General features: G+C 42.7%; 1 protein-coding gene and 1 long non-coding RNA gene across 2 annotated transcripts in view; one reads left to right on the top strand and one right to left on the bottom strand.

Annotated features, from left to right (window-relative positions):
- Window positions 1-9,598: 9,598 nt before the first annotated feature.
- On the bottom strand, window positions 9,599-24,758 carry LOC143974867 (uncharacterized). The gene is made up of 3 exons (XR_013272288.1): window positions 24,485-24,758; window positions 20,002-20,090; window positions 9,599-9,928 (listed from the first exon to the last, which is right to left on the bottom strand). It is a non-coding gene; the product is annotated as an uncharacterized LOC143974867 (long non-coding RNA).
- The window catches only part of SLC39A8 (solute carrier family 39 member 8), a 77,636-nt gene continuing 70,467 nt past the window's right edge, over window positions 17,862-25,030 (top strand). Inside the window, exons 1-2 of the mRNA XM_077476633.1 lie at window positions 17,862-17,884; window positions 21,823-22,394. Coding sequence (XP_077332759.1) covers window positions 22,179-22,394 — 216 coding nt within the window. The 5' untranslated portion in view covers window positions 17,862-17,884; window positions 21,823-22,178. The remainder of the gene's footprint in view (window positions 17,885-21,822; window positions 22,395-25,030) is intronic.

Raw genomic sequence — 25,030 nt, 5'->3', positions numbered from 1 at the left:
AAGATATAGAGCACTGACACCAGCATTGTTATATAGAACACTGACATCAGCACTGTGATATAGAGCATAGAGCACTGACACCAGCACCATGATAGAGAGCACTGGGACCAGCACTGAGATAGAGTGCACTGACACCAGCACCAAAATATAGAGCACTGACACCAGCACTGTTATATAGAACACTGACACCAGCACTGTGATAGAGTGCACTGACACCAGCACCGTGATATAGAGCACTGACACCAGCACTGTGATATAGAACACTGACACCAGCACCAGGGGATATAGAGAACTGACACCAGCACCGTGATATAGAGCACTGACACCAGCACCGTGATAGAGAGCACTGACACCAGCACTGAGATAGAGTGCACTGACACCAGCACCGTGATATAGAGCACTAAGACCAGCACTGAGATAGAGTGCACTGACACCAGCACCGTGATATAGAGCACTGACACCAGCACTGTGATATAGAGCACTGACACCAGCACCGTGATAGAGTGCACTGACACCAGCAACGTGATATAGAGCACTGACACCAGCACCGAGATAGAGAGCACTGACAGCAGCACTGATACCAGCAACTCGCTGCTGGGCCCCAAAAATATGACACTGCTCAACCTCTTCAAACAGGCAGGGACGCGAGCATATAGTACGGTGTGCTTTTTTTGTAGAAGGAAGTGAGCCAAATGTAGAAAAAAGGTCTGTGTGCTCGATTAAATATATTGTTTATAGAGATATACATGGTCTACTGGTCACATGTGTTGAATTCCTCCGCGATCCATGCCTCATTAATTTTCAGAAATGTGAGGTAGTCAACACTGTCATGAGCTAGGCGAGTGCGCGTATCGGTGACGATCCCCCCTGGTGCGCTGAACATCCTTTCGGACAGGACACTGGACGAGGGGCAAGCCAACAGTTCCATTGCAAATTGGGCAAGCTCTGGCCAGAGGTCAAGCCTGCCCACCCAGTAGTCCAGGGGTTCATCACTCCTCAGAGCGTCCACATCGGCTGTTAACCCGATGTAGTCGGACACCTGTCGGTCTAGGAGATGCTGGATCCGGATAAGACCTGTCGATGGGTCAGCTGAAAGAATGACCTCATATCAGAAGTCACCAACACATCTTCAAACCGCCCTCTTCTTGCAGGCGCTGTTGGATTGGTACCCGCAACTCTTTCTCTGGGAGTGGGAATTGCTCCTCTGCCAGCGCATGCAAAAGCAGAATGCAGCATTTCTCGAAGCAAGGCCTGGAAGTGCTCCATTCTGACAGCCCTTTGTGATGGTGGTAACATTTCTGACATTTTGTGTTTGTACCGGGGGTCTAAGTACATTGCCACCCAGTACGGGTCCTTGACCCTTATGCTTTTTATACGGGGGTCCCTGTTAAAACACTGAAGCATAAAGGCCCCCATTTGCACTAAACTGGAAGCGGTGTGGTGGCCAAACTCCTGCTCATCATCCAGGATAATGCCGTCCTCCTCGTTCTCCTCTACCCATCCATGCACAACAACAGGGATCCCAGAAATGTTTAAAGCATGCTCTTCTTGCTCCTCCTCATCCGCCCCGGCACCATCCTCCTCTGACTCCTCTTCAGACTCCTGTTGTTGACTTGTCTCAGATAGAGTAGCCCCCCCTGGGAATTCATCCAGCATTGCGACTTCCTCATCTTCCTGCTCCTCCATGGCTTGATCAATGGCATGACGCAATGCACGCTCCATAAAGAAGGCATAAGGTACCATGTCACTGATGGTGCCATGGCTGCGACTGACCAGTTTGGTGATCTCATCAAATGGCCGCAGAAGTCTGCATGCGTCGCGCATGAGCAGCCACTGGCGCAGTGAAAAAAAAACAAGCTCCACAGAACCTGTTCTGCCGCAGAGTTTATACAGGTAGATGTTAACTGCACGTTTCTGCTGGAGAAGCCTATCAAGCATATAGAAGGTTGAGTTCCATCGCGTTGGGCAATCGCAAATAAGACGTCTGACCGGCAGATTGTCAGCAAGGCTAGCCATGGCCGTGTAAGATCTTCTGAAATGGGCCGAGATTTTCCTTGCCTGCCGCAAGATGTCCTGGACCCCAGAGTATTTGACAACGAATCACTGCACAACCAAGTTTAAGACGTGTGCCATGCATGGCACGTGCGTAATTTTGCCCTGTTTCAATGCGCTAAGCAGATTGTCACCGTTGTCACACACCACTTTACCAACTGTCAAATTGAGTGGTGTTAGCCACTGATCTGCCTGTGAACGCAAAGCTGAAAGGAGTGCAGGGCCAGTGTGGCTCTTGGCTTCCAGGCACAACAGACGCAGCACGGCATGGCAACGTCTCACTTGGCATGTCGAATAGGTTCTGGGGAGCTTGGGCGGCGCAGCGAAAGAGACGCTAGCAGCGGAAAAGGAGGAGTCAGCCGGAGGGGAGAGGGAGGAGGATGGAGTAGGAGGAGGAGGAGAAGAAGAGCCAGGCCTGCATGCAATCCGTGGAGGTAAAACCAAATCTACACGGGTGCCACGGGTTACATGCTTGATGGCCATCAGAAGGTTCACTCAGTGGGCAGTAAAAGTGATATACCTTCCCTGCCTGTGTTTGCTAGACCACATGTCTGTGGTCAGATGTATCTTGGCACCGACACCATGTGCCAGAGATACATTCACTTGCCGCTGAACATTGCCATATAGCTCTGGGATGCCCTTCTGTGAGAAATACTTCCTTCCTAGGACCTTCCATTGTGGTGTTCCAATGGCCACAATATTTTGAAAAGGCCTCCGAGTCCACCAGTTTATATGGTAGTAGTTGGCGGGCTATGAGTTCTGACAAGCTAGCCGTCAATCATTGGGCAAGAGGGTTATCCGGCGTCATCATTTTTTTTTACGCTCGAACATTTGGCCCACGGAAGCCTGCCTTTTTGCAGAAAAATGTGAGGATGGCGTGATGGAAGGTGGAGTGGAGGACAATTGTGAGGAGAGAGGAGAAGTAGAAGACGAGGCTGGACAGTGAGAGCCTGGAGTGTGGCTTTGTGTGTTCCGTTGCTCCCACTGGGCTCGGTGATGGCAACTCATGTGCCTTCTTAAGCCGGTCGTCCCTAGGTGAGTGTTGGGCTTACCGTGACTTATGCGTTGACTGCAAAGATTGCAGATGGCAACACTATTGTCATTAGCGGACACGTTAAAAAAAGCCCACACTGCAGAGCCATGTGCCGGCGTCCTGAGAGCACCAGATGCGACCGTACATGGTTGATACCTCACTCCTGATACATTCGCATTTTGCTTTGTCCCTCCTGTGCAATCTAAGTTCTTCCTGCTTCTCCTCCCTATCTGCTGGTCCATATCTCCCTCTGAACTCTCCTCCTCTTCCTCTCTTGTGGGCACCCACGTGACATCACTAGACACGTCATCATCTACGTCACCTTCCCCACCGCTATAATTAGAGATCTTGGAGTAGGCAGCAACAGTGGGAACAAACCTCCTCCTTGGGCTGATCTGGGTACTGTCGTCACACTGCTGAGCGGCGGTTGTTGCTACCGCCTCTTCCTGATCCAGTGCCAAGAGTGGCTGCGCATCGGAAATGTCTTGATATGGATCAGAAAATAATTCCTGTGACTCAAGCGGAAGGTATATGGTGGTGGTGGTGTTGGTGGTAGTGTCTTTGGGGGTGCACATAGCAGAGAGTGAAAAAGAGGGTGCAGATCGAGAGGATGAGGAGGGTGCAGAAGAGTAAGGCTGACTGAGCTACTCAACCAAGTCTGGTGCGTCCTTTGACGTAATCGCACGCACCTTCTGCAATTTGCTACTTTGGCTCAAGCCTGTTGCTCCTGCCCTACCCCTACCACCCCTGCGGAAGGGCCTGCCTCTTCCTCTGCCTGTCATTTTTTAAATAACCCTGCAACAAAAGTCTCCAGAGAAGTGCAGTATGTATGTGGAAGAAGGTATATAACACCCTGATTCAATCTATTGTTTTTGGGGGCCACTGGTCTATCACACCGGTTATAATACTTTTTTTTTATTGCGTTTGTCGCTTTCTGTAGTATCGCTGCAGAACCGCTCAGCAGTCACAATGCTGCACAGTGGAAATGCACTATACTATGCTTTCTATATGTGCAAGTATTTTATATGTGTATTACACACCTATATACTGCACACCAAATAGTACACCTATACCAGTCCTTACAAGGACCTTTGTGGACCAAGTAGCTAGTGATGTGCAGACTGTAACTCATTCCCTACACTGATAAAGGACTGCTGCAGAATAGGGCAGCGGTCAGCAGCAGTGCACCAGCACCCTATATATTGTACAGCTATACCAGTCCTTACAAGGACCTTTGTGAACCGAGTAGCTAGTGATGTGCAGACTGTACCTCAGTCCCTACACTGATAAAGGACCGCTGCAGAATAGGGCAGCAATCTGCAGCAGTGCACCACAACCCTATATATTATACAGATATACCAGTCCTTACAAGGACCTTTGTGAACCGAGTAGCTAGTGATGTGCAGACTGTAACTCAGTCCCTACACTGATAAAGGACCGCTGCAGAATAGGGCAGCAATCTGCAGCAGTGCACCACAACCCTATATACTGTACAGATATACCAGTCCTTACAAGGACCTTTGTGAACCGAGTAGCTAGTGATGTGCAGACTGTAACTCAGTCCCTACACTGATAAAGGACCGCTGCAGAATAGGGCAGCGGTCAGCAGCAGTGCACCAGCACCCTATGTATTGTAAAGCTATACCAGTCCTTACAAGGACCTTTGTGAACCGAGTAGCTAGTGATGTGCAGACTGTACCCCAGTTCCTACACTGATAAAGGACTGCTGCAGAATAGGGCAGCAGTCAAGTATAATATTCTTTCTATATTTGGAAGAAAGTATATTATACGTGTACAACCCTATATACTGTACTACACCTATACCATACCAGTCCTTAAATGGACCTTTGTGAACCTAATAGTAACAGCTAGTGATTAAACTGATGGTCCCTGCTGCACACAGCTTCCTGTCCCTCTCTACACTGACAAAAGACAAGCTGCTGCAACAATCACTTGCACAGCAGTGCACTCAACTCTATATCCTGTACTACACCTATACCATACCAGTCCTTAAAAGGACTTTTGTGGACTTAATAGCTAGCGATTTGTGTCACTGCAGTCTCTCCCTGCTCCACACAGCAACCTCTCCCTATAATGACACAAGAAAGAATGTAAAATGGCCGCCAGATCAGGTCTATTTATAAGGTAGGGGGAATGTCCAATTGTCCATGTGCTGACATGTCTCCATTGGCTGTCCTGTACCCCATGATGGATGTGTCATCGTGGGTCAAAGTTCTTTCACACTGTAAACACATATGTCCGCCAGGCGAACATCGGCAATAGTCCGCCGATCGGGCGAATTGCAAACACTCAATATTCGCCGCGAAACGACCGCCGGGCGAACAGTTCGGCCATCCCTAATTGTTAAGGCTTTTTATGCCAACTGGCGAACTGGACAGAGAGGCCTCTAACAAAGACAACCCTAGAACACTCTCCTCCAATTCTCAAGGGGTGTGGAGAACAAGAGGGAGACTCCATTAGAAAACATCTGCTTACTCCGAGGTCGGAACCTAGCTGCTTTCTTGAAAAATTGTTGGACAAGAAAGATGCCTAGACCAGAAAACACCTGTGAAGGCTGATAAAGATGACACTAGATCACCACATGATCGGTCAGCAGCAGACATGTATTGAACAACTTTGACCAGATACTCCCATCAACTTGATCTGCATTCATTCTTCTAGTATTCAAGAGAGCGGAGATGACTCTGGAAGAGCAGGCGAGGACCTCCAATCTCGAGAACAAGACCATCAGATGCAACCGTGCTAGATATGGATGTAGACTTGTATTTAGTGACAGAAGGCCTGAGGTGAAGGTGGACTGTGTTCCAGAAGCTGAACTGTGCTAGCAAGGGGAATCATGACCTAATTGGCCAATAAGGTATCACTGCCACTAACACCACAACCTTTGTTTGGAGTCTTCGTAGAAAACCAGAGGACTGGAAAAAATGCATAAGTCCTTCAATTTCCAATGATCCATCAGGGCTTCTGCACCTGAACACCTCCACATGTAGAGACCATTCATTGTGAACTCTGGAAAGAAAATCCATTAGAACATTTTGGACTCTGGGAACATACGCTGCTGAGCTGTAGGTTTGATTCTTCTGAGCCCAAGACATAATTGGCTCTGCTTCCTGTAATAGAGAACAGGCTGTGAGTTGTCTTAATGTAGGAGACCGCCATAGTGTTGACTAATCTAAGAGCACTGGCACTCCCTTTGTTATATGGTGAAAGGCCTGAAATCTGCTTCCTGGCTCCTACTGCTGGGAAAAACCCCTTACAGAAAGACTGCCTTCTCCAGCTTCCACTTGATCCACCATGGTGTCAATCATTTTAGACACTGAAAGGCACACAGGCGGGAAGAAGACAGGGGCCAGGAGTATTCAGATCCAAAAAATTGGGATCCAGAGCCAAGGCAATGATCCAAGATTATATTGAACTAAGCCCCGAGGCCCACAAGAAAATGAGTGGGCTCTAGGTGTCTCCTTGTCAGATTCAGCAGCCAGCTGAATTTGAGGAGCATAGAAAAGACCTGAGCTCTGGGCTCCAGCAGCTGCCCTTTGTCTTGGAACAGTAGAAAAAGGACATCCACGTAACTAGGCAGGCATATGCTCCTTATTTTGATAAAGACTATAACAACCAATAAGACCCTGAAAACACACAGGGTGATGTTAAAAGCCTGAATGGCTGGAGCTAGAGATGGTCTTGACCTACAGTTAACCGAAGGAACTTGAGCAAGTCTTCTACAATGGGCACATGAAGGTAAGCATCTTAAGTCTATTAGAAACAGGCCAGTCACCTGGCTGGACCCCCTAGGTATCAGAGACAATGTTTCAACCTTGAACTTCTCCTTTGCTGAAAATTGTCTCAGGTGTGCAAGGTCTAAAACCGTCCTCTGTAAGCTGTTCCTCTTCATGACCAAAAGAGGGGTGAGCACCTGCCCTGAAATCTCTCACATTCAGAGACTGGCACAGCAGCACTTTGCGACACCAGCAAGTTACGCAAAGCATGAATATATGCTTTCTTTACCGCTTTTCTTTTGCGTGAGGCAAAATCCATGGAAATGAATCAGAGAAGATGGAGGACTTCTGATGGACTCTGCATGTCCCGAAAGGACCAATTTGACGTCCCAATAGTCTGAAGCCAAATTCAGTAGCTTCTTGGATTCCGAGTTCAAGTTTTAGCACACATCTGAGGGGATATTAGGTCCCCTCACCAGCTCTTCCTAAAATCCCAACCTGGTCTGTAGAAATGTGCGACCCTCGCACGCTATGAATTTTGTTCTCTAGACTGTCTTTTTCTGACCTAGCCAGTGCTGGTCCTGAGGTAGGACTTCAACTTGCCAACTGTGGCCTGGGTTAAGGTGCTATCCAGCTTGTCAAAAGATGAAGCTCCCTAAAAGGGAATGTTACACTAGGCCTATTAAAGGTGGCAACAGCAACCCCAGGCCCCAGCCATAGCACTCACTTTGCCATAACTGATGAGAGCATAACCCTGCCACCATGTGGCTGATGTCATTTGGTGCCTTATCATGACACGGCTCCGGCTCCTGAACTACAGAGTTTCCAAAAACGCTCCTGAATACTGCGTCTACATCCTCCATCCACATTTCCATCCTTTTCGATATGGCCACAAGAGCCCAGGCAGACTTTTTGGGCTATTCACTGCATCTTCCAAGGAAGAGAGACATGCTTGCTCACCTCATCAAGGCCTCAGCCATTTAGAGAGGCAGCCTTTAGATGCTTCACATCCTTATCTCTGAATGGATAGAGCTTGGCCATCTTGCTCAGAAGGGATGGATGTCTCACAACCTTGCTCCACTTATCCAAAATTATGTTCCCTAGTTCTGTTAAGAATGAGAAGTTAGAACACTCTCTGTACGGCTATGTCTCCAAGTCTTGCAATTCAGAGTGTGACCCTGATCTGACTTTACAGTTTCTGGATCAAAGTTGCATCAAAAATTTCATCAAAGTAGTGCAGGAACCCCTCAAAGTGGCTGCAACTCTAAGTTGCATAGATTGTAATGGGTGCCATTAAACTTAATAAGCTGTGACCTGCCATATGACCCCATGTGTCCAAAGTCGCATGACAAGTCGCACCAGTGGAAACTGAGCCCAAAGGTGCTTGCAGAAATTCCCCTTGCTTTGTAGGAGACTCCACCTTGGTTTTGACAGTTCCAGTTCTTCCTGGTCATCCTAGTGGGAGAACACACTGCAATGGCTGTTGGACTTTGTATGTGGCTTGTATCCAACTCTTTAAGAGATTCTTGCACCATGTGCCTCACTAGGGATTCCATTTGCTGGAAAACACTAGCGCCTGTGCTTAGCATGGCTCACACGGAGACTTGCTCTCTGGGACTGGAGTCCCACATGCCCAGCAGGCTCCCTCCTTGGAGCAGCTGACATAGCGGTGGGTGTGTAGAGGAGGATTCAGGGCTTCTGCTATGAAAGCTGGACCTTGATGGTGACCTATGACTAATACATTTGAAGAAGAATGTTGTGACCTAATGATGTCTTTATTATCTTGTGCTGTGTATTGTCAACCTGACCTAGAAAGACTCACAAAAGAAAAATAGGATTGAAAGGAAATAGTAAAATAACTCAAAAAAGAGTACCCAGGTCAGCAAGGAAAGGGTTAAACCCACCCTCTCATACCTGCTGCACCAGGGCTGGCCACATGGGGGGGCAGTGATACATCCACAGTGTAAACTGCACAGACAGAAAAACCTTCAGAGGTGATCAAATCATAGCAGCAAAACACAGGCAGCATACCTGGGTGTTAATGCAGAGCCTGTGATGATTGCACACAGCTGCTGCCTACAGAGAAATCTCTACATCGACAGAACTGACCATCAATTGAATTTCTCCACTGAAATAATGCCACCCTTGCCTGCAGCGCCCGTGCACTGGGACCCTGGGCAGGAGCAACCCAGGGACACCTAGCCTGAAGAGAAAGCAGCGGCTTGGAACACAAAAGTGCTCCAGCTGCCATAGACTGGAAGACACTAGTGTAGGGTTGCCACCTCATCCCCTTAAAACCGAACACATATTAACTATACAGGTTCTGTGGCTGATTAAGGTAGTAATTAAACTCACTTGGTGCCTTATCTGCATTAAATTAGCTTCATAACCTGTGTAATTCATATGTGTTTGGGTTTAAAGGGATGAGATGGCAACACTACACTAGAGCCAGAGAAGAAACAGACAAACAAAAACACACAAACTTCTGCCATGGAATATGTAAAATGAAAGTATACATCACCGCACACAGCAACTTCAATCCTGCTTCCATGATCAGACCAGGCCAAGTAGGTGGATTACACCAGGCTTGGGGCAGATAGGGCCACCCGCTAATAGCTGGGTTATCTGGCCATTCCGCCGCTTGCCTGCCAATGGTCAGGCTTTAGCTCTTCCGGGAACCTCCTTCTCTTGCCCACTCTATACCTGCTAACAGCCAAGGCTTATCTGAGTATCTTCCATTAAGCTTGTGTCAGGAACCATGAAACAGAGACAGAAGTACAATCAAATTACACTTTTATTAATAAAAATAAAAAGGTAAATAGGAAAAAGCGTAGTCATGCATAGCCAGAGTCCAGTAGCCAGATTGGGAAGTCAGCCAGTCCAAAGTTCATAAACTAGATCGGGTAATCAGCCAGTCCAGATGTCAGGGATCCAAGGAGAGCAACTGCAAGCAGGATATAAGCCAGGAGGGATGTCAGCAAGCCAGTCTTGAAACAAACAGCAGGAGATGGTTCCTAGGGATGTGACCAACGTGAAGGCAAAGGAGAAATGAGCTGAAGGCTTTAAATAGGCAGATCAGATGAGCATCATCCGGAACAGCTGGTAACTGTGGAAAGAGAAGAGAGCTGGCAATTAGCCGACAGCTGAGTGGCCAGCCCAGAGAAGGAAGGGCTAAGCCAGCCCTGACAGCTTGCTCCATACCCTGCTAATAACCAGGGCTTATCAGAGTATAGCATCCTGTCTTCCCCGTGCTTGCCGCCAACCTGTCTTGATAGCGGAGAGAAAGAACTTCAGGTAGACAAATAACCAAACTGGTCCTGTCTTGCCGCGTTGTCTGCTGGGACACACACGGGTCCCAGAGACAGCGCGGACAATTCCTATTGCGCTGCGCGACTCGCGCATGCGCAGTAGGGAACCGGGAAGTGAAGCCGATTCGCTTCACTTCCTGATTCCCTCACCTAGAATGGTGGCGGCAGCAGCCGAGAGCCGAGCGATCAATCGGCCTCGGCTGCCAGCATCGCTGGACCCCGGGACAGGTGAGTGTCCAATTATTAAAAGTCAGCAGCTGTAGTATTTATAGCTGCTGGCTTTTAATATTTTTTTCCCCAGTACAGTCCCGCTTTAAATCTGTCCAAACCAGAGTCTAGCAGACATCCCGGGTATGATAAAGTTTGAAAAATTAAATCATAAATTATAATATAATAAATAATTATAAATAATTGTACCAATTAATAATATAACAATAATAAAAATTATTCAATAATGTAATCAAATCAAAAACACAGAAATTTGCTCAGTTGCAGAATTGTCGCTGTCATTACTTTTCAGTATTTGATAACGGATCTCCCCACAAATTGCTATCGCTCAATTCTGCAAGTGATTACAATTTATTATCGCTGTTTTCTAGCTGGTCTAAAACCATTTTTAATGTAAAGGGACAGTTTTAGTTGCTATGGACAATCTCCAGTTTCCAGGCATAAAGAACAGTTTTTATAATATAAAACTGCATGCAGGACACTGGACAGACCACTAGGGACAAAAGGGATGTGAAATGATTACATACAGCAATGTAATCTGTAAGATTACATTATACTGTATGTATAGTGAGTGTTTCGCTTTTTCAATTTGGCGCCGATCTCCGTCCTCGTGCGTCACAACGCTCGCAGGGAACGGAGATCGGCTCCGTGATAGATCGAGCGAGACACGGCTCGCTCGTACAGCGGGGGGACATCGCTGGATCCAAGGTAGAAGGTAAGTAAGCGTCCTCCTGGATCCAGCGATGCGGTCCCGAGTCTGGCACGGGGTTACCGCTTTTGGTATAAAAATTCCACCCCGAGCCAGACTCGGGAATACCGCCAGAGGGGTTAAATTGATCATGGCTGAATACAAGCATTTAATTTCAGTAGCTCAGCGTGATTTGTGATTTGTCTCAATAGCTGAACTGGGGACTGGTTGAGTCCAGTTCTCATCAACATGGAGAATCCAAACTCCTAAACCTTTAACCTTTCATTAAGACAAACAGTGTTCATATCTAGTTCAACTGATGAGATATCTGTCTCCAGATAGGGTTAACTATGGTAAACACAGCTTCCCAGCCCCTCTCATAACAAAGAGAACAAAGTAGAATTTTTTATTGCTGAAAGCAGGAGAAAAAGCAGGAAAGAGCATTTACAAAATGGTAAAATACTACCTGTGGAAGCTGGGCTTTAGAGGGAACCCTTTCATTGAAGAGAGTTGCAGGTGAGTTTGTCGGAAGTTGTTCCTGGACATTTTGAATAAGACCTTTCGCCTATAGCTTCAGGTGTGAAAGTGTCTTGAGACAGAGTTAGACACCAGAGGTTGCTGCAAAAACTATGATTGCTCGCTTAGGGTCTCATATTGATTGGCTGCCCCACTACTGTCTTCTATAGAGCCCAATTTTGCTGAAACAAGACTTTGCAAGGAATCTGTCCTTCAAGATCTGCATGTGCTTTTGAGTATCCTGTACCCTCCTGTCTATGTTCAAAATATGCAATAAAACTATAAGACACCCCTAGACTGAGCCTGAAATTTGTTGGTGTGCTTTTGGGGCTGGTAGTCCCTGGAGAGGTAAGGGAGACACAGTTTCTTTCTAAGGGCCCCATCAAAGGTTACTGATACATCTAAAAGTCTCATTGCTGTCTAAACTTTATGGGTGATCTTAAGTCTATATCTTGTAAGTAAAAAAAAAAAAAAAAAAAAAAGGGGGAATAGAAATAGAGTTCACGTTTAAGCACTGTACATACAATGCTCTTGTCTTCCTCCTTCATAAAGTTTGAGTGTTCTTAACTTGGGTTTTTACTTTCACGGAAATAAATATCTCTGAACCTACTTTAGGGCACCTGCATTTTGCCTTTATGCCATATACTGTGGCTGAGCAATAGCCTTATAAACAACTGGGACAGAAAACACAGAGATTTTAGCTGACATATGAAATAGCTGTGCATCATACATCTTCACAGGAATTACAGACATGTTATAAAAAAGAATATGAAGTCAGCAGTTTCAATTTACAAGTTAAAGTTCAGAGAACTGTATAAAATTAACAATTCATTTTATACATATTTTTATGCTGTTTTTTAAAAAAATATTACCATGGTTTAATTATCCTTCAGCTAAACTCTCACGGATAACACGACTATGGGGTGGAAGTGCAAGTCAGCAGCTTTCTACCTACTCAGAGAGAATTCTTTATAGCAAAAGTATAAGTGGGTTGTGGTTGAAAGGTGCCCTATTATGAAGTGGTCACTGAGATACCTCTAAACACCTGCTACACTCACCATCTAACCTTACTGAACACATAGAGAGTGTTTTTTAAGAGGTTAGGAGGTATCTTTTCAAGTGTTTACAAAGTGGTCTATGTTGGAGCCTATTTCAAGTTATTGTGAACAGGCTTGGGCTTCATAAAAATTTTCAACTGGCTACCAAATTCAAGGAAAATAGGGTAGACATTGGTGACTATCAAACTATAATGAATACTGAGCCTTAACCTCCCTGGCGGTATGATTAGTTCTGATTTTAGGTGCTGAAAGCGGTACAATTATTTTGCATGGAAATTTGGCGTTTTATATTGTAGGCCTGCAATTCTTAGGAATAACTTTCTTAAATCTGTTCAAACCAGCGTCTAGCAGACATCCCGGGTATGATAAAATGTATAATATAATAAATAATGATAATAAATAATAATAAAAATTATTCAATAATGTAATCAAATCCAAAAACACTGAAATTTGCTCATTTGCAGAATTGTCGCTGTAATTAGATTTAGTATTTGATGACGAATTTCCCCACAAATCGCTATCGCTAATTCTGCAAGTGATTCTAATTTATTATTGCTGTTTTCTAGTTGGTCTAAAATCACTTTTGACATAAAGGGACACTTTTTGGTTGCTATAGACAATCTCCAAATTCCAGGCAGAAAAAAACAGTATTTATAATATAAAAGTGCATGCCGGGTACTGCACAGACCACTAGGGACAAAGGGGGTGTGTATTTTTTTTTATACAGTACTGTAATCTGTAAGATTACAGTACTGTATGTGTATTGTGTGTTTTTACTTTTTTGAATTTGGCGCCGATCTCCGCTCCCGTGCATCATACCGTCGCAGGGAACGGAGCTCGGCGGCACTGGGCACTGTGTGAATCAAGCGGAGGACAGCTCGCTCACACAGCGCGGAGAACATCGCTGGATCCAGGGGACAAGGTAAGTAAACATTCCCTGAATCCTCCCTGTATCCAGCGATGCGATCCCGAGTCTGGCTTGGAGTTACCGCTCGTGGTACTGAAATCCCAGCCCGAGCCAGACTCGGGATTACCGCTAGGGAGGTTAAGCAGGCCATACATGGTCAAATTTCGAACAAATATTCTTTTCAAAATCAGAAAGTTAGTTTTTTTGTGATCCGATGATGTCACCATACCACCATAAAATAATTTTCGTGGCCTGGAATCTTCTTTTCTCTCTGTAAATTTTCTTTTCTTGCACATGCGCATTTTTTTTTCTTATTACATTTCTCACACGATTCTCCCATCATTGATTAGAAAATCGTTAGTTTTAAAAAAAATTTCCAACATGTCCGATTCCTTAAATTTGATTGCCGCATAAAAATCGGCCATTGCTGCAGCCCACTAATGGTGCAAAATTCGTACGAAAATTCTTAGATACGATTTTTGAAAATAAATTCATTCGAAATTCGAACCGTATATGACTGCCATTATGTCTCAAACCTCCACTTTCAAAAAGTTATGTACATTTTTACACGTTTCTCACATTTTTTATGATTTCAAAGGCTTCATTTCAATTTCAACAACAGGTGTATTTTGTTACAATACAGCAAAATAACACTTAGGCTGGGTTCATACTATTGCAAATTGGATCCAAGGTTTCCCTGCATCCAATTCGCATGTCAGGTGATTGTGACCAGCTCTCAGTGGAGCCGGTTCACACATCTCCGGAGTGGCCCTAGTGTGAATTGCACAGGGGTCCTGTGCATCCTCTGGTCCATTTCAGGACAGAATTCAGCCAAAAATTCTGTCTGAAATCGGACCTGAAATGGTGAATGGGGACACACCAAGCCCCTGCTTTGAGCCGCTCCGTGCTGCAGTGTGAACCCAGCCTAAACAACAATACGTGAACAGAAACAGACCCGTTAAATGTAATGGCATATAGATCGCATAGTGTATTTTCTGGGTTGTTTTACTTTACCAAAAATTACAGTTTAACGAAGGGGCCAGATGGTTTATCTTGTATCACAATTCACACAATATGCTTTAATTTGTGCAACAAAAATGGCATTAATATCATTAAACCCAAATACTTTTCCATTGGAATGTATATTTATAATGCTATCTATTATCTATGTTGTTTACCTTTTCTTCCCTCATCTTATATATTTACTGTAGATAAATAACCGATTGATCCTGTGGTTTCTAACTTACTCCATCTTCTTAGTGGCAGCGCAATAACAGCTAATGTTGGAGCCTATGTGTTGCCACTCACACTGAACATGCCCACAATGTCTCCCTTTGAATATCTTCACCTTGTTTTCTCTGTTTGAGCCTCCCCACGTGATGTTTTACAAGAGATAGGGAGGCAAGTCCAAAGTTAGGGATGTGGGGCAACACAAGTTGTAAGTAACCATGATTGGTAGGAAATTTCTGTGTCTGGTTACTGGTCCCACATTTCAGATAAAGCATAGGCTTTAGGGACAATTCATCCATCCACCAATCACACATTGGGATGAGGAGCTACTGAAACAAAGTCACATGACCCCAGTGTAACAGGCATCAAAATTGTATTAAGATTTTTCATTTTAAACTGTGAGACAGGCATCCAGGTATAATGCTGCATAGACATTAAATAAAGCAGAAATGGTGGCAGTGGGTTTAATACCGCTTAAAAACATTCACTTACAGTGTTATTAAATAGTTGCTTTAAAGCATGCCACCCCCACCTCCCCAACTGCGTTTAAAGCAGAACTATACCCACCTCAATGTCAGTTTTGTAAATTTTGAACATTATTTTGCTCCACAGTGCTTATAGATACGTAGATGAATGAGGGCAAATGAAATAACTTTTACTGCTTGTTTAGAAAATATCAATACTTTAGTGTGCATGATATGGGCACAGGTTTATTTCAGTTTTATTTATTTAGTTCACATCTATGCAATGCTATAGGGCCTATTAATGGCAGTTGGTAAAAATGCATGATTACTGATCATCACTCATGTAAACTCACATGAAAACATGCAGAAATCGCTGAGAATCCAAATAGACTGAATGAAAGTGCATACAGGTATACCCCACATTTAAGTACACAATGGGGTTTATTTACTAAAGCTGGAATGTGCAAAATCAGGCTCACTTCTGCATAGAAACCAATGAGCTTCTAACCCCAGCTTGTTCAATTAATCTATCAATAAGTAGCCTGATTTTTTACTTTCTGGCTTTAGTAAATAAACCCCATTGTGTACTTAAAAGTGGGGTATGCCTGTATACTACATGTGAACAGTGTAGCTGACTAAAATGGTAGACCCCTATTGTATGAAGACAACCCTAAAACCTTCATAGATGGTTACATTTTTTGCAATTTAAGTTGGCACCACCTGTGTTGACAACTTAAAAAATATACTGAGCAAGGTAGAAAAATTATTGGCCAGACAGTGACTGTATACTACCAAATGCAGTCACCGTTTAGTATTGCGACTGTTAATATGAATAGGGGCATCAATCAATTTTCACTTGTCAGTCTTCAGCCCGCAGAAAAGAATATCAAGCCATGTGCTGCGCCCTTTAAGATGAACCTGCATGGCAAAGCAACAGGCTCACTTTATTGGGAGCATCACCAAAAGAACTCTACCTTCACTCCCCTGCACTTTGTTTGGCCATGGGAAGTAAAGAAAATTACCCATTACTTCCAGGCCTAGGATAGCACGTGACTCTACTCCCTCAACATCGCTGTTGACACTGTCACATGGGGAAGAGAATCCCAATGTAAGCTCCATATTGAGAAGGACAGTTTTTGTATGTACTAAATACAGTGCAGGTATAAGACCTACAGATGTACTGTATTTAACCTGAAAATCCTGTTTTGTGTGCTTATTTTAATACCTTGCATTTGACCTCTTAAGAAATTTTGGAAATTTTGAGAACTAATTAAAGGGCAGTGAGAAAAAAAATGACAAATGTTAAAGCCCAAGGGTTAATTGTTCGTTTCAGTCTAGTAAAAAAAAATACTTTTACAATCCTTTTCTATTAAATATAGTGAAGCACAACTTAAGTGCAATACAATATGAATCTCTCAATCAATGAATTCAACATAAGGTGCAATTAAGTCCATTGTCAATATAATTTCCAAGAGTCCAATATTACTGTTCAATTTGATACAAACAAATCACCCAAATGTGTTCAAATTCAATAGATGCCTTCGTGCTCATCCTCCACCAGGTGAATAACCTGCTCACCTTAATTACTGAATGAAACAGTGTATGATACTCTGGGCTCTAGTATGTAGGGACCCGCTCCTCAATCCCCAATCCTCCTTCCTGCACTCTGACTGGCTGTTTCCTCCATCTTCCACAACAGCTCACAAATCATAGCAGGTTTATGGAAGATACAAAGGCGAAAACACAGTGTACTTCCGCTAAGACATGTTTATTCCCACAAGGAGCCATACACATACTAAAATGCAGACGGTTAAAAGAATTCATAGGTCAAACGCCGGCTCAGCTCACAGGCAAGAGAATAGCGCAACATCACAGGCTCGGCTCCGCCATATACGCATTGCACCCTCTGCTCCACCCTGCTGTTAAAACCAAAACAGGGTCCATAGCACTGCATTTGTATGTGTTGGCCTTGAAGGACAGACCACCACCGGAGCACGGAGGAGTGTCATCTGCTGCAGGAGTGGAGGATCAGGTAAGTAAAACTGTTTCTGTATCCGGATCTTTTTTCCTTTGCTTGTATCTTGCATACAGAGGCCGCACCCACCCAATGCAGGGCAGGTGAATTTCCCAGATTGCTACCTGGAGTGGTATATTACCTTTAAAACTGTTTCTCCTTGCCTCTAGACAAGCTTGAAAAGCCGCTATGCAAATATCACGTGGCATAAAAAATTGCAACACACCAACCAATTTATTTTCTAGGGCCTATGCTTAAAAATATTTATCATGTTTGGTGGTTCTTAGCAATTTTCTAGTAAAAAATAATAATAAAATGAGGATTTTTACATGTATAACAAAAAATTGCAGAATTGGCCTGGGGGTCAAAATGCTAGAAAAGAAAAGAAGCTATTTTAGCTTCAAAAATGTGCTGCATCAAGTAAATCCAGGCAGTTAGACTGGCACGCCTCATCTTCTAAAAAAAAAAAAAACTGGAGGATTGGATTACAATTGTGCATGTCCACGTCACGAGCAATTTACATATCTCCACAGTTTACTTTACTAGATACCTCTTGAGTAATTAACGAAATAATGTGAAAATCATGTGATCAGTCTAGTCTTTTTATACAAGCTCACAAACAGACAGGAAAGCACTGACAAAGGAACAGGTGAGATATCACACCAGTTGATTATCTACATAGCATAGCAGATATATAGGTGCATGCCTTACACACAGTATATGGGGTCATTCAGAACATTAGTTAGGTCATGTGCTTACATTCAAGGTGTTAATAATATACTGCATTTTAACTTACCGTAATTGATTCTAATTATATGTTATTTATTTTTTATTTTTTTTACTTTTAGGGGCCATTGACGTCTTTGTGTGTGTGAATGTGCATGTTTTTTGTGTGTTGAGGCTATTTATAATTACTTTTTAGAGGGGCAAGCAACACCTGAGAGTTTTTTCTTATAAACTATACATCAAGCTCAATTGACAATGCTAATACATCAGGATATAGATGCTTAATTTAAAAAGGTGTTATTTTAAGTCCAATGAGATTTGAAAGTCAACCCCTGTTCACACTAGTGCTATTTGGTGGGCATCTGCCATTAGGCTGCCATGCTCCATATTGGAAATCACATTGAGGGGAATTGATAAAAAACTGGAGCAGGTAGACTCTGGAGCAGCTGTGCATACTAACCATCATCTTCTGTCTTCAGCTTGTTCAGTTAGACATTAAAAATTAGATATAGAAGTTAACTGGTTTATATGTACAGATGCTCGAGATTCTGGCAGCTCCCATTTTAAGAAATTCCCCTCATTATTCGCTATGAGACCCGTTCACATCAGCGCAATCTGATTTTTGAAAAAGGTTTGAGTGCTTCTTTTGGTGCTACTCAGTGCACATTTGAACCCATAGACTTAACTGGAAGAGCATGAAAAACACATGTATATGTGTTTTTTGATGAAGGTTTGTGCTTAAAATCCAGTCTTTTCCTCCTAACAACAATGCTGCCACAGCAGACATTGTTAAGCTGGCCATACACCAATAGATTATCTGCAGATTTTCTATGGTTAGATGGAAAAAGTGGGAGTTTCCTCCATCCACCGAACATGGAGAAATCCGTTGCACTTTTTCCATCTAACCATAGAAAATCTGCAGATAATCTATAGGTGTATGGCCAGCTTTAGTCTTTAATCAAAACAAAAACTCATGAAGCATGAAAATGCATGGATTAACACACTACAAAAGTGCACTGAAATAGGTATGATTATAAAACAGCACAAGTATGAACCTAGGCTAAAATAAAGATATGTATCCTTGTGTAAAAGCTTTGTGAATTAGGTCAGTTGCACTTTACTTGTTTTAATGAAGAAGATCCACTGTACACAATGCAAAATGTAACTGAATACGTTTTCACTAATCATTTTAAAGTAGTTGCTAATCATAAATTGGTAGTTGTATAAAAAATTGTTGTTAGAAACATTAGATATATACAACAAAAACTCCTACCTTGAGACCAAATTTTTACTATAATTAATTCTATTGAATTAGAAATTTGTCTTATAGAAGAATTGGGGTTGATTTACTAAAGGCGGATAGAACTTTGCAAGATCATTTTCCCTTAGCTTTGTGAATGTGGTGAAGCTCGACTGACTTCCATCACCCAATCATATGCAAGCAAAATACTGTTTTTTTATTTTATTTTCCACTTGATTGGACATCCTTTGCAAATTGAATTTTCACCACATTTGCAAAGCCAAGGGAAAATCCACTTGTAGACATAACATTTGCCTTTAGTAGATCAATCCCACTGCCCTTTATATCCTTAGCAGTCAATAAGAGGTTCTCTTTTGTTCTTCTGGTCCTGGTTCGAATTAGAAACAGAAACAAGGTTACTGTGCTTAGATGTTTTATCTATCTATCTATCTATCTATCTATCTATCTATCTATCTATCTATCTATCTATCTATCTATCCCTAAGTTTTCTACATGGAATGGGAAAATGACTTACGCCATCTGAGTTGGCTAGCAAACAATCCTTTGTCTTTAGGACCCAAAACTACTTGAGACACAAAGTTGTACCTGATAAGGATGACTGGATGCTTATAGCAAGAGTTTTATTTTTCCTTTGCTCCAGTTTTTATGAATTGGTCCCAATGTATAACTTGCACACTATCAGAACATCGTACAAAAAATACCGCTTTAGAAGCGATTGTACGATAATCTGATCATTAGTACACAGCTTTTGAGAGCCGATCACAAAAATTCATACTTACATTATCTGATGGGACAAGCACACATTTTTTCCCATATTATTCCAGATTGTACGATTTTCATCTGTATAGTTAATCTGTACAGTTGTCATCTGAAAATACAATACAAATACAATACATCACTTCTGAATTTTTATTCTGTCGTACGAGAATTTTTGTAACCTTAATAACCTATTTTATTTTCAATATGAGACTAGCATGCAAAAAAACCCCCAAAAAAACATGGTGATATGCAACATGCATAGACACTGTGGAACTCAGCAAAGGGAAATCAGAAGTTTAAAGGGTAAGTCCACCTTTACAGAAAATCTGTAAGGTGAAGTTACACTGGACCCTCTCCCCATCCCCCCTGGTCCTGCTGTACCTGAAGCCGGTGGTCACCTGCTAGAAGACATCGGATCTCCGCTTTACTGGTCTGGGGATTTGAAATCCCCCACAGTAAACATACCTCGTAACGGTACATATAGGAGGCATTCTAATTGGTCCACTTATCAGAACCTGCTTAGTCCGTCCTGTCAATGTGGGAGAAGAAGAGAGACAGCCACAGGGATTTTAAATTCAAAATGTTTAGTTTTAAGCACATTTGTTCAAATTTTTAATGGTTAGTGGGGTCAAGTCGACTACATTTTTGACCATAGTAGGGAAAAAATTAGAAGGCGCAGGATAGAATTTTTTTTCTTGGGTGCACAAATTTCCAACAGTGTATGCGGTTTTTATTTTGGGAAATTTACATTCGTTCCAAAATCAAATGTCCAAAGCAAATTCAATTTTGAATGTACTGGGAATTTATGAATGAATGCTGGAATTTATATTCGTACAAAATTTTTTTTTTTTAAATCTATTAGCGTGTGGACACTTGGCAACAAAAGTAGTGGCACCCCTACAGTGCTTTGTAGTGAAAAATAGTATTAACATTGCACAAATAGTTATTACCATAAGCCTGTTCAGTATGTTTATCTGCAAACTGTTACTTTATCACTATTGCTTCTGTGGGACAGATATGCACTTTAACAGTACAATGTACCTTACTCCTGTACAAAGATAACCAACATAGCTCCATCCTAAGTCAATTATTTTAAATACAATATAAACATGACCATTGATAGACTAGAGTGGTTAATTGCTGCATATGCTCTTTTTTTTTGTTATAAGTCTCTTTCATGGCAATACATTTCGATCATTATCCAGCAAAGCACCACAAAGCAGCTTATTAGATTGTTTTCACAACTATTCAGCTATTGTGTATTGCATAATCACATAATCTTAGTAATATAGTTATTTTAAAAAAAATCCAACGTTCGCTCATACAACGGTGAAGCTTTCTAGTTAGTTTCTAGGATTCAGCCTCTATGTTTAAGACAACAAGCTGCCAGTAGTATTATTTACTTTAGTATTTCTGTGTTAAATAAGGCAAAAAAAAGGAAACACTGTCTTTATGGTGCTGGGTTCTGCTAACAATAACCCATTTGAAGAGACCAGAGCCAGAAGAATTTGGCATGCTTCTATTTACTGGTTACATGATGCCAGGCAATATCTGGAGTAGTCAAAAGAAAGAAAATCCCCATTGGATAAGAAGTGAAATAGAGGAAAAGAACAAACTGTACACACAGGTCTGTGAAAGAAAAGAGAGAGAAAAAAAAAAAAAGATTCAATGAATGGGTCTGGAAAAGCTTCTTACGTTTGCCTTTTTAATGGATTGTTGCTAAAACATTATTATGTCATTTAATCGTAGAACGTTGCTTTTTTTTTTTTTTTTTTTTTTAATTTGTAGCTTAGCTGAGTGTTAACAAGGGAAAAAAAAGTGTGTTTTCTTATCTCTTGCAGGGTCTGAAGGCAAGAACATCTAGTATCTGGAAGGAGCTCCTGTCTAAAAACTAGCTGAGTAGACAGTGGACAGCGAAACAACAGGGAGACCACGTGGAAGAATAGATACTAACAGGCACACTGTGCTGTCAACAGGGAGTCATTGCATTGTGTGTGCAGGGAGAGAGCAGCAGAGAAATAGCCAACCAATGCTAGCAGTTAATCCAGCTTTTATCACCTGGCATTATTGTATATATACACAGTGTATATTCAGTAACCAGTCCAGCCAGCTTTGTGTTATTACGTATCAACCTGTCTGTGGGTGCTGATCTACAAACTTAGTTTAAATCACTGAGCAGATTTATCTCTACTGTAATATGAGGCATTCTGGACACTCTTTAGATGGCTGGCTTTTCCTAGCTTTGGTTGTGGCTGTGTGGCTGGGGATGGCTAATGCTCTGACTATGGAGCAAGAGTTTACTCAAGCCATGCTGGATACATTTGGACTCAATGGTACCCTTACTGCCAACAATGTGAGCAGAATGGTGGACAGCTGCGGGACGATGATGGAGTTCCAAACACAGTTTAATGAGGTAAGACGTTTCTTGTGATCATTTCCTTAGAAAATCAGTAAATGTAAAACAAAAATGTGCTGTATGGGAGTTACGTTCATTCGCCGCGGATATCCTTTTGGTAGTCATATATAACCCTTATAGGCTTTAGTACATCTGCAGTTGTCTGATAGACCACATAATGGGAAAATTACAACCTTCATGAATACATATTTTTAAGAACCCACACCCAGACAGAAATGTATCTATTCGAAAATTATGCATTTTTGGCGTGCAACCCATTTTCCGATAGTAATTTTTGCTGTTGTTGCTAAAGGAGGCTTAAAACTGGCAGGTGAGAGTATTCTTCTATGGCAGTGTGACAAACCTTGGCACCCCAGATGTTCCCATGATGCTCAACTACACTTCAGCGTGCATGAGCATCATGGGAAATGTAGTTCCAAAACATCTAGGGTGCCAAGGTTTGCCATCACTCTTCTATGGGTTTGATGGGTAAGAATTTAGATGTGCAATAAATCACTTCCATCAGCTCATTCCCCACAGTTATAACCTTTTGTATCACCTGCCCCACCCTATTAGATTGAGCAGGGCCCTCTTAACCCTCTTGTATTTTATTGTATTGTAACTGTATTGTCTCCTTTTTATATTGTAAAGCGCTGCGTAAATTGCTGGAGCTATATAAATGCTGAATAATAAATCCTGAATAATAATAATTTGCTTTTAAATTTGAGAGATCAGAGGTGTTAGCTTTTGAGGTGCAGGATGATGACCTTTCTGAAGGTATACCTCATACTAGCTTTCCCTAAAATCTGAACCACTCCTGTAATCCCAAAGCTAACACTGCTTGTAACCCTTACCTTCTCTGTAACTGTAACATTAACCTCCTCTGTAACCTTATAGCCATAACATTAGCCATCCCTCTATTCCTAATCTTTCCTGTAATCCTAAAATGAATCCTTCCTGCAAACTTAACTTTTCCTGGAACTTTAACACCAGCCCTTCCTAAAGGCCTAACCCTGCAACGGCAATATTAATCTTTCCTGTAATCCTAACCTCCTTATAACCCTAATGGCGCGTACAACATGGCCAGACTTTTCGACGGATTTGGTCTGGTGGACAATCCGATGGCCTTTGCAGCTGAGGTCCGCCGGACTTTCAAAGGAATGGACATACACACGATCCCTCCGAAAGTCAGACAGATTAGAACATGATGATGTAGAATAAGGAAGTTCATAGCCAGTAGCCAATAGCTGCCCTAGCGTCGGGTTTTAGTCCGTCGGACTAGCACACAGATGAACTGATTGTCCGCTAAAAGCCAAGTCTGAGTACAAATTTGAAGCCAGTGTTATTTCTAGGACCGCCAGACTTTTGGGAAGAAAAAGTCCCCTGGAGCCCACATACGATCGAATTGTCCGACGGAAAGTCCGATCGTGTATAAGCGGCATAACACAAACCATCCTTTTACCCCTAGCCTTCATTTTAACCCTAAAACAAACTCTTCTTTCCCTGTAACTGTAACACCATCCCTCCCCATAGACCTAACCTTCCCCATAAATGTAATACTTACCCTCCCTGTAACCCTAAAACAAACCCTCAGTGTAACTTTAACCTCTCCTGTAACTGTAACAGTAAAGCAGGGTATACATGTATACACATTCTGTTTATTTTTTGTTCAACCAGCTAGATAAACAAATAGAAAAACAGACAAATTCCCACATGCACACAAACTTTGTTGATACAGGGATCTTTCCTGCCGTTTCATCGTATTCTGCCAGCGGGGGATTATATATACACTATATTGTCAAAAGTATTGTGACACCTGTCTTTACACGCACGTGAACTTGGCATCTCAGTCTTAGTCCATAGGGTTCAATATTGAGTTGCTCCACCCCAAACTTTCTCATCCATGTCTTTATGAACCTTGCTTTGTACACTGCTGCGCAGTCATGTTGGAACAGGGAGGGACCATTCCCAAACTGTTACCACAAAGTTAGGAACGTGAAATTGTCCAAAAAAAGTCTTGGTATGCTGACCCCTTAAAGAGGTTGTAAACCCCCAAAAAAACAAAAACCTGTAAGACAATGGCATAATGAGCTAGTATGTATACTTACCTTAGAATGAAGCCCTGTAGCGGCACTGGCACACCGCTGAGATAGCTGACATTTTCCCCAGTGTTTCTTCTGGGTCCGTGATTGGGCTGTGATTGGCCGGAGCCGTGATGACGGTCATGGCACAAGGCCCTGCATAAACGGCAGGGGCAGCCGTTCCTTCAGAGTGCATGCGCCGATGATGGCGGCGGAGGCGTATATAGTAAATATCTCCTAAACGGTGCAAGTTTAGGAGATATTTACAGTACCTACAGGTAAGTCTTATTATAGGCCTAGCTATAGGTACAACTAAACAAGAAGACTTTACTTCCTCTTTAAGAGTTCCCTTCACTGGAACTAAGGTGCCAAGCCCAACCCCTGAAAAATAACACCACACCATGACCCACCCCCCCCTCCACCAAATGATTTGGACCAGTACACAAAGCAAGGTCCATAAAGACATGGATGAGTGAGTTTGGAGTTGAGGAACTTGACTGGCCTGCACAGAGTTATTTCCACAACCCAATAGAACACCTATGTGATGAATTAGAGGGGAGACTGCGTGCCAGG

This window comes from Lithobates pipiens, unplaced genomic scaffold (assembly GCF_037356315.1).
Source record: "Lithobates pipiens isolate NorthernLeopardFrog02 unplaced genomic scaffold, aLitPip1_a1.2 Scaffold_13, whole genome shotgun sequence".
Lineage (NCBI taxonomy): Eukaryota > Metazoa > Chordata > Amphibia > Anura > Ranidae > Lithobates > Lithobates pipiens.
Note: the sequence above shows the minus strand (reverse complement) of the source record. Positions and strands in the feature narration are given on the sequence as shown.